This window comes from Neovison vison, chromosome 7 (assembly GCF_020171115.1).
Source record: "Neovison vison isolate M4711 chromosome 7, ASM_NN_V1, whole genome shotgun sequence".
Taxonomy (NCBI): Eukaryota; Metazoa; Chordata; class Mammalia; order Carnivora; family Mustelidae; genus Neogale; species Neogale vison.
Window position 1 is genome coordinate 168,912,208 of NC_058097.1, and position 15,021 is coordinate 168,927,228.

At 38.9% G+C, this 15,021-nt stretch overlaps 1 protein-coding gene across 1 annotated transcript in view; it reads left to right on the top strand.

Annotated features, from left to right (window-relative positions):
• SLC17A6 (solute carrier family 17 member 6) overlaps positions 1-15,021 on the top strand; it is a 40,259-nt gene that overhangs the window by 11,078 nt on the left and 14,160 nt on the right. The window contains exons 4-6 of the mRNA XM_044260926.1: positions 11,801-11,915; positions 12,973-13,060; positions 13,572-13,658. Coding sequence (XP_044116861.1) covers positions 11,801-11,915; positions 12,973-13,060; positions 13,572-13,658 — 290 coding nt within the window. The remainder of the gene's footprint in view (positions 1-11,800; positions 11,916-12,972; positions 13,061-13,571; positions 13,659-15,021) is intronic.

Genomic DNA, 15,021 nt, shown 5'->3' on the forward strand with positions numbered 1-15,021 from the left:
TCCCATTGTGGGCTCTGTAGGGACAAAGCAGAAGAGACTTCCTTTTTCTGACAAAAGAAAATGCCTCTCCACAAGATGAATAAATGGATCGAGAGAGAGGGAGGGGGTCCCTAAGGGCTGGCACGTGGTTTGCTGACAGGAGCTTCTCTTTCCTTCGATTCTCTTCTCCTCTGGCCCTTTACTAGCTCTGACTTCCCCTGTGGCTGCCACAGCAAACTACCGCAGTGCAGAGGCAGCCTCTGGAGGGGAGGGCCGTGATTTTGAGGGAGGAGAGAGTCAGGTGGGCAGCTGGTGGAATGATTGTCCCGCTGCCATATGCCACTGTTGGGGCTGTCTAATTTCTCTGTCATGAGTGATGAAGTCATTTTTACAACTTAATGATGTACCAAGGGACCCAGAGGGCTGGCTTGTGCTTGTGTATTCCTTTTTAAATACGGGAATGGTGCGTCAGATGTGACAAAGGGAGGCGCCTGGGCCCGGATTTGATTAGATTAAATAGATTAAGCAGCCTGAATCAGTCTATTCCTACAGACCCTCTTGGACAGGATTAGTGCCACACCTGGGGTGAGGAACACTAGTTCCCTGTTAAGTGACAAGCCACTGTCCAAATGGAAATGGATTGATCGATTTGGGGAAAATGGATATCATCTGCAGAAGTGACAAGTCACCAGTGTTCCTGTCACTTCTACCATGCAAATCCTTTTGGGGTGGGCTTAGTAGCTGGGGGTGTTTGTGGCCGTGGGTCATAGAGAAATAATGGGACTGAGAATTTCACAGCTAACTCACCCTGGAGCACACGGAATGTTTATCATCAGGCAGGGGTGAGGCAGGTTTTCAGCAATTGCATTTGCTTTTCCAAACAGGGACACTGTGTGCTTCTCAATTTTGAGAATCTATTTAGTAACATAGAGCCTCCTACCGCACACACACACACACACACACACACGCACACACGCATACACACCCATGTCCTTAAAGTCATTCTGTGTAAGAGAATATACTCATTTCACAATGGAAGACAAAGAAGAGAGAGAGATAGTGTGTGTTTTAACTTAACAATAAGCAAATTGAATTCATTTTAATATGTCATTTGTTGCAGGGGAAATCATGAGGAAAACAACAATTTTAAGTAGCTTTCAAGTGGTTTATCATTTTGAAAAGCAATCTTAATAAGCAAATGGCCCTTATTTTATTTCACATTAAATTTTATTTAATGTCCTTTGAGCAATGGAGAGCACCCATCGGTTTCTAATCCTATTCTTAAGGCATTTGAAATGTTAAGATTTTTCACATTCACTTTGCATGTTTCTTTGCCCCTCCCCTCTTTTTCCCCCCCCTTGGCTCATTTACTGACACCCATCTCTGACTTATATTCACAAGCATGGGTTTTTCATGTAGAACTTTAGTTGCCAATTATACAAGGAGAAGGACTTGAGGCGAAATGAACTATCATGCTAGTTGAGATGCAACGTGCTCTATGGAACTTCAAGCTTGGCGATATTTATTTATCTAATAACTTTATGATGGCTTAATTAATTGTTCAGTGAAAGGAATGGTTTAGTTAAGATTATTGCTGAAAAATTTTGTGTAATTTGTTAGTATTTTCAGTGATGTTTTATTTTTATGGGTCATACTGACATGAATATATTGCCTGATATTACCTATATTGATATAAATAGTGTCTGGTATTATAGAGAACTTAGATTCACAACTGAGAAAGTAAAATATATATATATGTGTGTGTGTATTAAAAATAGACAAATATTTATTTGGGAAAATTTGTTTCTAGAAAATGTGTTTTTTTAAAAAAAAGATTTTATTTATTTATTTGACAGAGAGAGGGATCACAAGTAGGCAGAGAGGCAGACAGAGAGAGGGGGGAAGCAGGCTCCCCTGAGTGGAGAGCCTGACATAGGGCTCGATTCCAGGACCCTGAGATCATGATCTGAGCCGAAGGCAGAGGTTTAACCCTCTGAGCCACCCAGGCACCCCAAGAAAACATGTTTTTTTGAATAATAGTTCTTTATTTACCTATACATTATTCACCTTTACTTGGAATAAATGGAGGATCAGACCATAAGTGAGCTTCTAAACTGACATAGATTATAAAGCAAGCAAATAAAAAAACAAAACCCAGAATATAAATCAGAAATCAGCTTAATTTATCAAACATGTAATTGGTTACTTATATTGACTAGTCTTTTTTTTATTGACTAGTCTTAAATTCCTATTCTATAATTGACATTCATGAAAATATTCTCAAATAAACTACATTATTATTTGATAGGTCATTAAACTTAACATTTTGCCTATTGAAAAACATAGAAAATGTACCTGAGAAAATCCAAAATGAAATTTCAAAAGAAAAAAAATTTGTAAAAATGAACCTAAAAAGCAGCATAGATGTTCTTCTTAGGCCTACTTAAGTCAAGCAGTAACAAGATCACTTAATTTATATGATGGAATAAAGGACAGTATTCTCCTTCCCTGTAGTTAAGAAGAGTCTAGAAATCTAGCTTTTAGATTAAAATGGGGGAAAACAAAGCCAGCTCTACTGAATGGAAACCCAGAAGCGCTGCTCTAAATAGGCACAATGGAGAGGGATGAGTATCAGGAAAGCCTTTCAATCAACGTGAAGTAGATAATTCAGGGATAACATTTCTACCTCTCCCTAAATAGTACATTTGTACTGGGGTGGGAAGAGAGAGAAAGGATATGAGTTATAAATTTGTTTTCTTAATTGCCTTAGTTCCCCATTTCAGGGGAAATTAGCAGATGAAATTAGACTTGAATACAATATTAAATACATGTATTGTCAAACTTCTTATGTATAGCCATCATCTTTCTTCCTCACAGAGACTCTGTAAGGCAGACATTCTTAACACTTGTTTAACTGATGAGAGAACTGAACAAAAAAATAGTACTTATTTCCCCAAGGATTACTAGCTGATAAGAGGAAGAGCTGGGCTATCAACCCCAGTAGGTCTGATTTCAAAGGATGTGCTTCTTCACTAAACGCATTTATCCTATGAAATAACTTTCTATGTGTTCTTTAGAATATTTATTTTAGGGGCCCCTGGGTGGCTCAGTGGGTTAAGCCTCTGCCTTCAGCTCGGGTCAAGGTCTCAGGGTCCCAGGATCGAGCCCATGTCGGGCTCTGCTCAGTGGAGAACCTGCTTCCCCCCTCTCTCTCTGCCTGCCTCTCCGCCTATTTGTGAGCTCTCTCTCTGTCAAATAAATAAAATCTTAAAAAAATATATTTATTTTACAATCCCTTAAAAAATTCACTATATTAATTAGTGCTGGGCTAGGCTCATAGGAAAGAACATGAATGTAGAATAATTTATAATATTTTTTGCATGATTTTGGTTTTTAGACAAGCTTTCTAATCAGGATAAACTTGGAAACCTATTATGTGGAGATTGCTTTCAGAGCTGCAGTGCTATGAAATGCAATTATGTGTCAATGTTGGAACCAGTGCTAGAGATAATGAAACTCACAAGAACTGTAAATGTTTCCTAGTATATAATCTATTTCCTTCTACCTAGATAATCAAAAACATATTCAATGCTTATGTCTGTCTGTTGTTTGTTTGTTTGTTTTTGTTGACATCAGGGCAAATAGGAATGGCCCAGATAGGAATGACCCAGATAGGAATGACTATCAAGCATAATACAATATACATGATGAGGACATTAAAAATTAATAAATGGTGGGATTCTTTCAGAAGACAATATGTCATCTCTGAAGCATTACCACCTAATTTAATTTTGAATGCAGAGCTTTAGAGACCGTGGTTTCAAAGGCTGATGAGGATGCTGGGATAAACAGAGACTGTGATGGCAGTGGGTTTTCAGAGATTCTGTAGTGTTGTTGGGAAGGCAAGGATGAGGTCAGACCCAGCCAAGTACTTGAACTCAGCAGCTCTCTCAAGTGAGGATTTATTCACAGGAATACTCTACATTCTGGTCCATGGCTGCCATCCTCTAGTTATTTTATGAGAGTAACTCAGCTACCTAGGATTAGTAGGATACCCAGAACAGTAGTTCATCCCCACTAAAAGAGCAAGAACAAGGAAATGGTCAATTGATTGAAAAGGATGTCAGGATAATAAAGACTCGAAGAAGGAAGATCTGTTCTCACCCACATATACTCAGGAAGGGAAGTTAGACTGCTCTAAAGTCTTCATACAAAAGTAACTGGGCGGTCATTTTTTAAAAAAGATTTTATTTATGTATTTGACAGAGAAAGGGTGGGCGGGACACACACAAGCAGGGAGAGCAGGAGAGGGAGAAGCAGACTCTTTGCTGAGCAGAGAGCCCGATGCAGGACTCGATCCCAGGACCCTGAGATCATGACCTGAGCCGAAGGCAGAGACTTAATTGACCAAGCCACCCAGGTGCCCCTGGGTGGTCATTTCTTAAGAGCATATCATGTATAAGACATTCTGTAAGCATCATGGGGTTTGAAGAAGTGAAATAAAGACCGGGACTGTGTTCCCCACAAATCATGCTGGGGGGTAGGGGGGAATGAGCCCTTGAATTAAGTCTTATAAAAGAAATCTACAGTTGCTTGAGGGATATCTGAGAGAAAAGATTGGCCAAAAAAAGAGGTGTGTGTGTGTGTGTGGTGGGTAGGTATTAGGGATAAGGGTGGCAGTGTACCAAACACCAAGACACACATAATTCATTTGGACAAGGCTCTACATTTTTAAAAAATCTTTTGTTTCCTGCCAGATATTTTAGATGGCTTGTGGAGGCACAGATTGAGAGCCTGATGCAGTTCAGTACATTCAGTATGCCTTCAGAACGGGACATAGAAATTTTACTCTATGTCTTCATGCACTTTGCACTGATAGAATTTCTTTCATTTTTTTTTAAAGATTATTATTTATTTATTTATTTGAGAGACTGAGCGAGAGAGAACACACATTAGGGATAAGGGCAGAGAGAGAGGGACAAGCGGACTCCTCACAGAGCAGGAACACCAGGCTGGACCCAAGAACCCTGGGGTCAGGACATGAGCCAAAGCCAGAAGCTTAACTGACTGAGCCACCCAGGTGCCCCTAAGTTGCTAGAATTTCAAGATGACATGAACAACTCTTAATCTGTTGTTATAGAAGCAATACTATTGGGGCACCTGGGAGGCTCAGTGGGTTAAAGCCTCTGCCCTCAGCTCAGGTCGTGATCCCAGGGTCCTGGGATGGAGACCCGCATCAGGCTCTCTGCTCAGCAGGGAGCCTGCTTCCTCCTCTCTCTCTCTCTCTCTCTGCCTGCCTGCCCCTCAGCCTACTTGTGATCTCTGTCAGTCAAATAATAAATAAATTAAAAAAAAAAAAAGCAATACTATTTAACCAGGGCAAAAGCATGCTGGGAAAACAAAAGGGCAAAGAATAAGAATTCTCTGAAAACTCTAATGACTGTTGGGAAATTCCTGTATAATGATAGCCAATATTTATAAAACACTTACTATGAACCAGGTACTGTCCCTTTCATAACTGATTCATTTAATCTTCATGATAGTCCTTTGTAGAATGAAAACTTATTATTTCCATTTTACAAATGGAAAAAAAGTAAGGCTTAGAGAATTTAAGTAATAACAACTTGCCCAACATTATACTTAGAAAGAAATTAGTGCTGGAATTTGAATTCACATACCGTAACCACAGCTTTTAGTCTTAATATTATAGTATGCTGTTTTTATGTCCCCAGGAGAAATATGGCAGCTGCTCAGGCAATTTGGCCAGTGAGAGCAGTCGAAATTAGGCCAGAGAACCTCACTTTGGATCTTGATCCAACCATCTAATTATAATTTGTGCTTTGTAAGGGATATTTCACCTTTTAGCATGTTTTCTTCCCCTTCCCTTCTATAAATAAAGGTAAATCCCCTTTTCCAGCTATGTCTACCACTGCCCATTTTAGGGTTGTCCCCAGTCCTGCCCCAGATTTGTCCTTTCTTGATGTCCTGGGGGAATATCTAGCATAGTACTGCTACACCAAAGATTCCCAAGTCAGAAAAAGTAATAGTATCATCTGGAAACTAGTGAGAAATGCATATTCCCAGGCCCCACACAAATCTCCTGAGCAAGAAGCTCTGGCACCCAGCAATCTGTGTTTGAACAAGACCCTGTAGATGATGATCGTGAATGATGAAATCTGAAAATCCCTGTGCTGAACTATGTTATATTCTAGAACTTGTATTCCATACTTAGTTTGATTTCTTCCATTTCTCTTTTGAAAGCTAGACGTTGCTCATAAAAAGACAAAACTCTCCCTATATAAGCTTCACAATTCAACTACTTTGAAACCTAGGACAGGAGAAGAATCCTTTTTTTTTTTTTTTTTTTTACTCCTCATTGCTGCTATCTTCAATTATTCAACATGTTTTTGTCTTCCCAAATGGTTGCCATTTTTATCTGCTGCTGATGGCACTGTATGAGTACTAGTTCTGCTGCCATTACAGTAGAGTAGAGCTTAGCAGATAAGCATCTAGGATCTATAACCAGACCAAGTCAATACAAACCACAATTCTCCACTTAGTATCCATGTGACTGTAGCAAGCTATTTAAACTCACTTGCACTTAGTTATTCTACCTATGAAATAAGGACAGCAGTAGCTGCATGCTGATACTATTATTAGCTTAAAATGAGAATCTAGAACAGTGACTGATATTTGCTAACAATTCAATAACCATTGGCAATTTATTATTATTCCTACTTGACTGACTCACATTTATGGATTTATTTTTATGTGCAGGTGCCTTTGAAGTGCATCACAGCAATCCTATGATGTGTAATAGATGAATAGCACCAATGTACAGATCCTAACACCCTTTAAATGCTTAGGCTATCCCAGGAATTCTTCTAGATGCTTTACTTATAATAACACATAGGTTCTGCTAATTGCCCCACTTTGCAGACAAGGAATGAAGCATGGTTAGTTAAATAACTGCTCAAAATCACTCAAGTAATAGATAACAGAAATGAGCCTAGCCTCATTTCAAAGCCAAGCAGCCTAGCCTTAGACTCTTGATCATTACATGGCTCTGCCCTTTTTCTAGGCAAGGAATCAGAAGCCTAGAGAAGTTAACTTTCCAGTCACACAGTTATTGAGTGATGTTATGAAAATCTCTGTACCACATCTATGTCACTTTCCCCACCTCGACCACCATTAGTGACTTTGGTGCCTTGCTCATCTGAAAGCCAGCATCTCACCAAAATTTACATGGATCCTGATCACTTTCTGTCTCCTTGGGCTCCAGACCCCTCTCCCCTTAATTCTAGTAAGCTTTGTGATTACTTCATCTTAAGGGCTTCATCATTGTTTACCCTCTACAATCACTCCAAGTTGCATCATCTCCAGGATGCCACGAAATTACAGACTCTGCTCCTCCCCTGCTTGTTTAATCTGCATTTCCTCACACCCTCCTCACACCTTCCTTGTTCATAATCTCACTCTCAATGGCCTACTTCTCTTATTCAGGGTACCAGGTACTACCATGTCCAGGCATTTTAAATACTGACCTAGTCTCTAATATAGAATGAAATCCCTTCCATTTTTGAACCTTTGCTGACCCATTTCCTCTTTTTGGAACTTCTTCCTTCTTTTTTCTTTTTTTTTTTAAGTTCATCTTCCAAGACCCAACGTGAAAGTATCCCTGTGTCAGGCTTGCTTCTTGGTCATCCCAGCTGGAATGGGATGGAATCCCTTCTCTGGCTTTTCATTTGTACTCCTGTTATGACCTTTGGCTTAAGTCATCTCCTGGTACTTGTCTCTCCCTTCCTTTCTCCTACTACACTCAGGACTATCTTTATCTTTCTCCTGAGTGCCTAATAGCATCATACCAGTGAAAGAGCACGGATTTTCATGTCTCAGAGTCCTGGATTCCAGTTTCCGCTTTACTTCTTGCTTTTGTCTTGCACAGTCATTGTCTCCAGTTTCCTATTTGTACACTGAGATGACTGTGTGTCTCAGAGAGTAGTTATGAGGATTACATGAATTAATGTAGGTGGAGTGTGTATAGTAAGTGCTTGGTAAGTTTTAGTTCCCTTTTCCTCCTCAGCACCATACCCTACTCTAAATATAGTCTCACAAAGAGTTGGAGTGTGAATGCATAAATGAATGTTGAATGAAGTGGCTGCTTTAATTTTGGCTGTGTGTAGCACAGCAAGAAAAAGTGTGAAGGCTTCCCATACTGGGCAAGAATTGGATAATCAGAATTTTAATTATCTGGGTATTGAGTTGGATAACAATGATATGAGATTTTAAAAAGAACATGAGGTTCTGAAAAGTCTGAGGGATTTCATTTTTAAATAGAAAAAAAAAAGCCAATGAGCTTTTATGATCCAATAGCAACTAATAATGAAAAAAGGGATAATTAAAAGAATTTAAGAACTTAAAAGTAGGAAGCATTTAGATATGTCACAAGATTATATAATTAGAAACACCATCCAGAGCAGGAGTGGAAAATGAACTTTGAAACGGATCTATTGGGGTTTTCTTTCAGCAATAGTAGGGTGAGTTCAAATAGCTCTGTCAGAACTATTATTTAAATTTAAAGTTAGAATCTTGAAATGTATTAGTAACTGCATTTGTGCATAATCAGATGAAAACTCTAGTAGTAAACCCCACTGGCTTTGGAGTTAGATTTGAACTAGGGTTCTTCTGCTTGGAACTGAAGAACAACTTGTGCAAGTGTTTTCACTTTTCTCAGGCTTAGTTTCTTCATCTATGAAACGGATGTATGAATCATATCCATCTCACTGGGTTGTGAAGTGGTCATAGGAAAACAGCTGATCCCGTTCAGCCCTTCACAGTCATTTCTCAGATTTCTGTAGCTGATTAAAATCCACATTTTATGGCATGTGAGCTGTTAGCATGGGGTCTAGCAAGTTGAAGAAGCACTTACTAGATTGAGGTCTAACTCTAGTGGGCACTCAACAAACAGTTTATAATTGATTCAGTTCTACTGGTGGGTGATTTTGTCGCCCAAGGGACCTTTCGCAATTTTTGTGGATGTTTTTGGTTGTTACAACTTGGGGGCAAATGCTACTGGCTTCTAACACGGAAAAGCCTCTAGATGTACAATGCCCAGGACAACATCCCATAACCAAGAATTAGCCATCCTGAAATAAAGTTGAATAGAGGTTGAGAAACCTGGAGCTGCAGAATGAGTAAAATTCATCTCCCTCTGGCAGATGCACTATTTTAAAACCCTTCAGAGAAAGTGATGGTTGAAAGTTATATTCATAGAAAATAAATGTCATGACACACGTATTAGATAAAACTAGATATAAACCTTAGGGTTTTTTTTTTTTCCCCTCAAATCTGAGCATGCAAAATTATCACCTGGGTTTTTTATTAGAACACAGATTTTCAGACTTCACTCCCAGCAGAGTCTGGTGTGAAAAATCTGCATTGTTAATAAGCTCTCCAGGGACTTCTGATGCAGCTGGTTCATGGACAACAGTTTATAGGGATTCTTCTGAAGGGCTAAATGGGGCGGGCGCATACCTCATACAAACACTTTCAAAAATCCTGAAGCTTTATGTAGCTCTGGTTCTCATTATCCTTAAAGCCTGAAGCAGAGTCAGTGTCTTTTCTTATCGAGGATCCCATTAGCAACATGGGATTCATCAACAGAAAATGTAGTCAGCACGGATTTGGCAGTACTAGGCAGCCTACCCCTACGACCAGAACTCCAATGTCATTTGCCCTTCCTGCTTTCATCCTCTCTGTTACACAGGTAACACTGTACTCGCAGAACAGTAGAAACATGTGTTCATCTCACCAGCTTTGGGAACGTGCACCATTCACCACTAGGTCCAGGAAACATGCCCCATACACTTTCTCCTATTAAAGGAGACCTCCAAAGTGTCCTGGGGTTTACGTACAAGAACATACAGGTTGCATTTTTAAGAGAGGTGAAAATTCTTTTGATGTAGAAGCAACGATTCATAAAAATGCATTTTAAGTCAATTTTTATAACAATCTTGTGTTCTTATTTATAAAGACAGGCTGTGGAACCTTGCCTTTCTTTTTCTGAAAAAGAGTTAACGTCACTGGGTGTGTGGCGTCGTGATGGGAGTAATCATTTTTAGAAATTGGAAGTTTCTATTTTGCGACACATTTAGGAAATAGGTTATTCTTTGACTCAAGCCTAAAGATACCTATTCAGCAAACAGCACAGAGGCAGAATGGACCAGGATATTTACCTCCTGAGTGTCGACCTCAGGGGTGAGAAGCCAGTGAGGACAGGCGGATATTGGGTTACATCAAGTAAACAAAAGTATTTGACCTGGTCTATGATTCATAGGAAAACAGCTGATGCCCTTCAGCCCTACACAGTCATTTCTCAGATTTCTGTAGCTGATTAATAATGATCAAGGCCCCGGGGCGCCTGGGTGGCTCAATGGGTTAAAGCCTCTGGCTCGGGTCATGGTCTCAGGGTCCTGGGATAGAACCCAGCATTAGGCTCTCTGTTCAGCGGGGAGCCTGCTTCCCCCTCTTTCTCTGCCTGCCTCTCTGCCTACTTGTGATCTCTGTCTGTCAAATAAATAAATAAAATCTTAAAAAAAAAAATAACAATCAAGGCCCCTTTCAGAAACTTCAGTGTTTAACTCTTAATATTGAATGGACCCGCTGGAAGAATCAGAGCTTCTGTGAGGCAACAATCTTCACTGAATTCAAGGCTCAATGTTCAGCTGGAGAAAACGTGCAGAGGACACACAGCTTAGCTCATTAGAGATAGTGTGTCCCCAAACTTCTCCACAAGACGGTATTTCTAAAGTTCCTAAACTTCCCTAAAGGGAATATTTTCCTTACTTAGTATGAACATTATGGAAGATTTTTTTAAGAACGAAGTGGAATTTTTGCTTACAGGTGGAGGAAGGTATGAGCACTGAATTTTCAGCAATTCTTTTCTGAATTGTCGTGTGTAGCTAGAGGTGTGCCTCAGACAGTACCCCCACTTACATACACAAAAAGGAAATAAAATATATATATATATTAAATAATAGTTATTTTCATTACCAATACTTGTGCTGTCAGATCTGATCACGAGATTTCTTGGGGCATTTAAAATATAATTGCATTCATTAGAATTTTATGTACATGCAGCTTCTAGGGAAGTCGCAAACAGTTGTATAATGTGAGATATAGCTCCATTCGGGCGTTTGTTATTTTTTTTGGCAACTTTTTAGTGAGTATCTGCTATGTGTCAGGCACTGTGCTGTATTAGGGGTATAACAGTAGACTTGAAAAACAAGGTCTCGCCCCAAAGCAGCTTACATTGTAGACTGAGATATCAACCCAAACTATCAACAATGATTTGATAAATATTTGCAATTTGTTTTTTTTGTTTGTTTGTTTAAGATTTTATTTATTTATTAGTCAGAGAGAGACACAGAGTTCAAGCCAAAGAGGAGTGGCAGGAGAGGGAGAAGCAGGCTCCCTGGACTGAATCCCAGGACCCTGAGATCATGACCTGAGCGGAAGGCAGAGTCTTAACTGACTGAGCCACCCAGGTGTCCTAATATTTGCAATTTGTAATTAGATCTATAAAGAAAATAAATATAAGTACATATAACTGGATTTATTGAATCTTTTATTTCTTGTGCTTCAATAATGTAACATTTTAAGATAGTCCAAGTATCTATTTGTAGTAGCTAACTCATCAAGTACAGAATATATTTCTTTCAGGAAAAAAAACAAAACAAAACAAAACAAAAAAAAACTACCTTAAAATTGCCTTTAACTTGACCTGAGAAATTTAGAGCTGTTAACTCCTGCTCTTTTTCAGGGTTTTTGGAGCTGCCATACTTCTTACCTCTACTCTGAATATGCTAATCCCATCAGCAGCCAGAGTGCATTATGGGTGTGTCATCTTTGTCCGGATATTGCAGGGGCTTGTTGAGGTATGGAACCCCAGGAGGGCGCCATTTAAAGGTTGGCGTGTTAATCAGAACCAGCAGATTATCTTGGACTTGATCTACAAATAAACATTTTATAAGGTTGTGTCTACATACTATGCTTCAAAAATTAAAAAATGTAGATATACAGATATTTTGTGTTTAATTAATGCTAAAGTATGACTGTGACTGTTTGCCTCCCCTTCTCTAGAATTAAGTGGTATTAAAGAAATGTTTAGTGACTATTTGACTGGGGGTGGGGGAGAAGAACAGGCACTTTGGCTAATGTGCTGTAAGGAAAATTTTTGAGTCTGTCCTTTGCTGGTGACAACCCTGAATTAATACTTTTTGGGAGATTTATACCAAATCCTTGTTGGACTTGAATCACGATTTGAGTTTTCACTAAAATATTTCATTGACTATTTTCTTTGGGAATGTAACTCTAATGATTGACTTTTTAAAACTTCAGATTGGCCTACCTATTGCCCTTCTCTTCTCCTGAAATATAGTGGGAGTAGATAAATCAGATAAACTGTTAAGCACTGAAAACATTCTCCTTTCTCTCCAAAAAGAAAGAGAAGATTGGTAGGATAAAAATGTATAAAATGAGTAATTATTTTAAAAGTCTTATGTTCTAGACACTACTTTGGGAAGTGTGAGCTTCAAGGATCTAGCTTTAGCTTCCTCTGTATGGATTCCTTATATTTGGGAATCACTATGTTTAATGCCTCACAAAAAGGCCTCCCACATTTCTTAAACTATTCAGAGTTCCAGATGAATGGAGTAATAGAGGGTCTTTTCTTTTGCCTTCATCAGAAGGGACAGAGGTAGAAGGAAGACTCGAAGGGTGCAGAGAATTTGGACAGGTCACTAAAAAAAAGCCATGTCTTACCCAATGTGGGCTGAAAGTTTTTAAAGTGGAATTTCAGGGAATAAGCAAAGATCTATGAGTAGCAGTTTTTCCTAATGCTTTGGGCCCATTCTGAGGACACAATGTCAGAGAAGGGAATGTGATTGTTTTTCAGTCACCCTTTAATGGTGATATACATCTTCCCCATCACAGGGTGTCACCTACCCAGCATGTCACGGGATATGGAGTAAATGGGCTCCTCCTCTAGAGAGGAGTAGATTGGCAACCACTTCCTTTTGCGGTGAGTCCTGCATGCAGACAGTTATGGTGGGTAAAAGTTCAGGAACAACTTGGATAAGACCTGGAAGGGGATAAAGCTCACCTCTAAAATCATTTGGAGGGTATGTGTGTGTATGTACATGAGGAAAGGTTTTTGACCACCATTTCAATTTCTTTAATTCTTTTTGGTCTTCTTAAATCCTCTTTTTCCTATGTGTTCATCCATTTTATCTAAGTTTTCCAATATATTCATGAATAATTTTTGTAATAGTCTTTTAAATTTTTTTATTATAGTGTTATTATTTTTAGATATCTTTTGTGTCTTGGGATAAGTAGGTCACATCTGCTTATGTAGTCCTGTGTCACTGGCTATATATATAGACATATATATGTATTTGGAGATAGAGAGGTGTGAGTGTACATGCACCTGAGTGTGCAAGAGTGTTTGTGAGAGCCTACCAAGAGACATGAGATGAAGTCAATAATTCCTATTTCTTTCACTTACCTATCTCCCATTCTTCCTTTGATTTTAGGTTCATATGCTGGAGCTGTAATTGCAATGCCTTTAGCTGGTATTCTTGTGCAGTATACTGGTTGGTCTTCAGTATTCTATGTCTATGGTATGTTGCATACTACACAGTAAAGTTGAAAGACATGGATGTAAACTAAAATGGTGAGGTAGACCACTGAATATACTACTGCATTCACTCACATTTTTTTTTCCATTAAGAATCCTTTCCTTATATTTTGAGAAGATTAAGGATAATGTTCTATCATTATGATTCTCCCTACCTTGTTGTTTATTGTTTTAAAAATACAAGTACATTGTTGGTGGAAACTTTATGATATATTTCATATATTGTCCTTGATTATGGAAAAAAATAAATTAGTTCTTGATTCAAAGCCAGTTAAGAGGAAAGAGCTAGGCAGCACATACTTCTCTTTCTTTGCTACTGTTTTCTCGGCTGACCCTGCCTCCTCAAGACTGAACAGGGATGGGAAGCTGGCAGGGGATAGCAGTGCTAAGGCAACAGTTCACTTTTGTGACAAATTATTAACAGTCTCCTGCGGCAACCTCACATTTTAGTCCTTGTTACTCCAGGATGAAATGAGATGAAGCCCTCAAACAGAAATAAAAAAGGACAAGAAGTCTTAAGTCTAAAGTCCCTTTCTGTTCACTTTCTAACTAGAACCAGAAAGCTTATCACTTGAGTCTCTCTTTAGGATAGAGTCTCTCTATAGTCTCTCTCTTTAGGAGACTTTTTTTTTTTTTTTTTTGCCATGAGAAAAAAGAAATATAAGAGAGCTGGATTCCAACTGATGTCACTGATTTTTTTTTTTTTTTAGATTTTATTTATTTATTTGTCAGAGAGTGAGAGAGAGAGAAAGCCCAAGTGGGCAGAGTGGGAGGCAGGCTCCCCGCTGAGCAAGGAGCCCGAGGTGGGAGTCGATTCCAGGACCCTGGGATCATGACCTAAGCTGAAGGCAGAGGCTTAAACAACTGAGCCACCCAGGCATCCTGTGATGTCATTGTTTAATACCATCTTTGGACATGGGCAGGAGAATGTGAAATATTAAGCACATCATGAGGTAGAACTGAACAGTATAAGGCTGCTTCCAAATTCAGCATGATCCACCCCCATTTCAGAATGTTCTCATCAGAGCGAATTCTTATGTTTGCAGAATATTATTAAATATGCTTTATAGCAGGAGCTCTGATTCTGGTTCAAAAGCCATAGATAGGTTTTAGATTCATGAACATCCTAAAGGATAAGCCATGCATACCTTTATACATTTTTTTTCCTGGGGAGATGTTTTTCTTAGATTTTAATCCATATCTTTCATTAGATTTTAGAGTCCATAATTCAAAGAAGTTGAAAGCAAATGTGTATAGGGTATATAGTACAAGTTGGGATGCCCGGACATTAAATCTTCTAATTTGTCCCTTAATTGAATCCATTACTTGATTGAAAATATGATGTG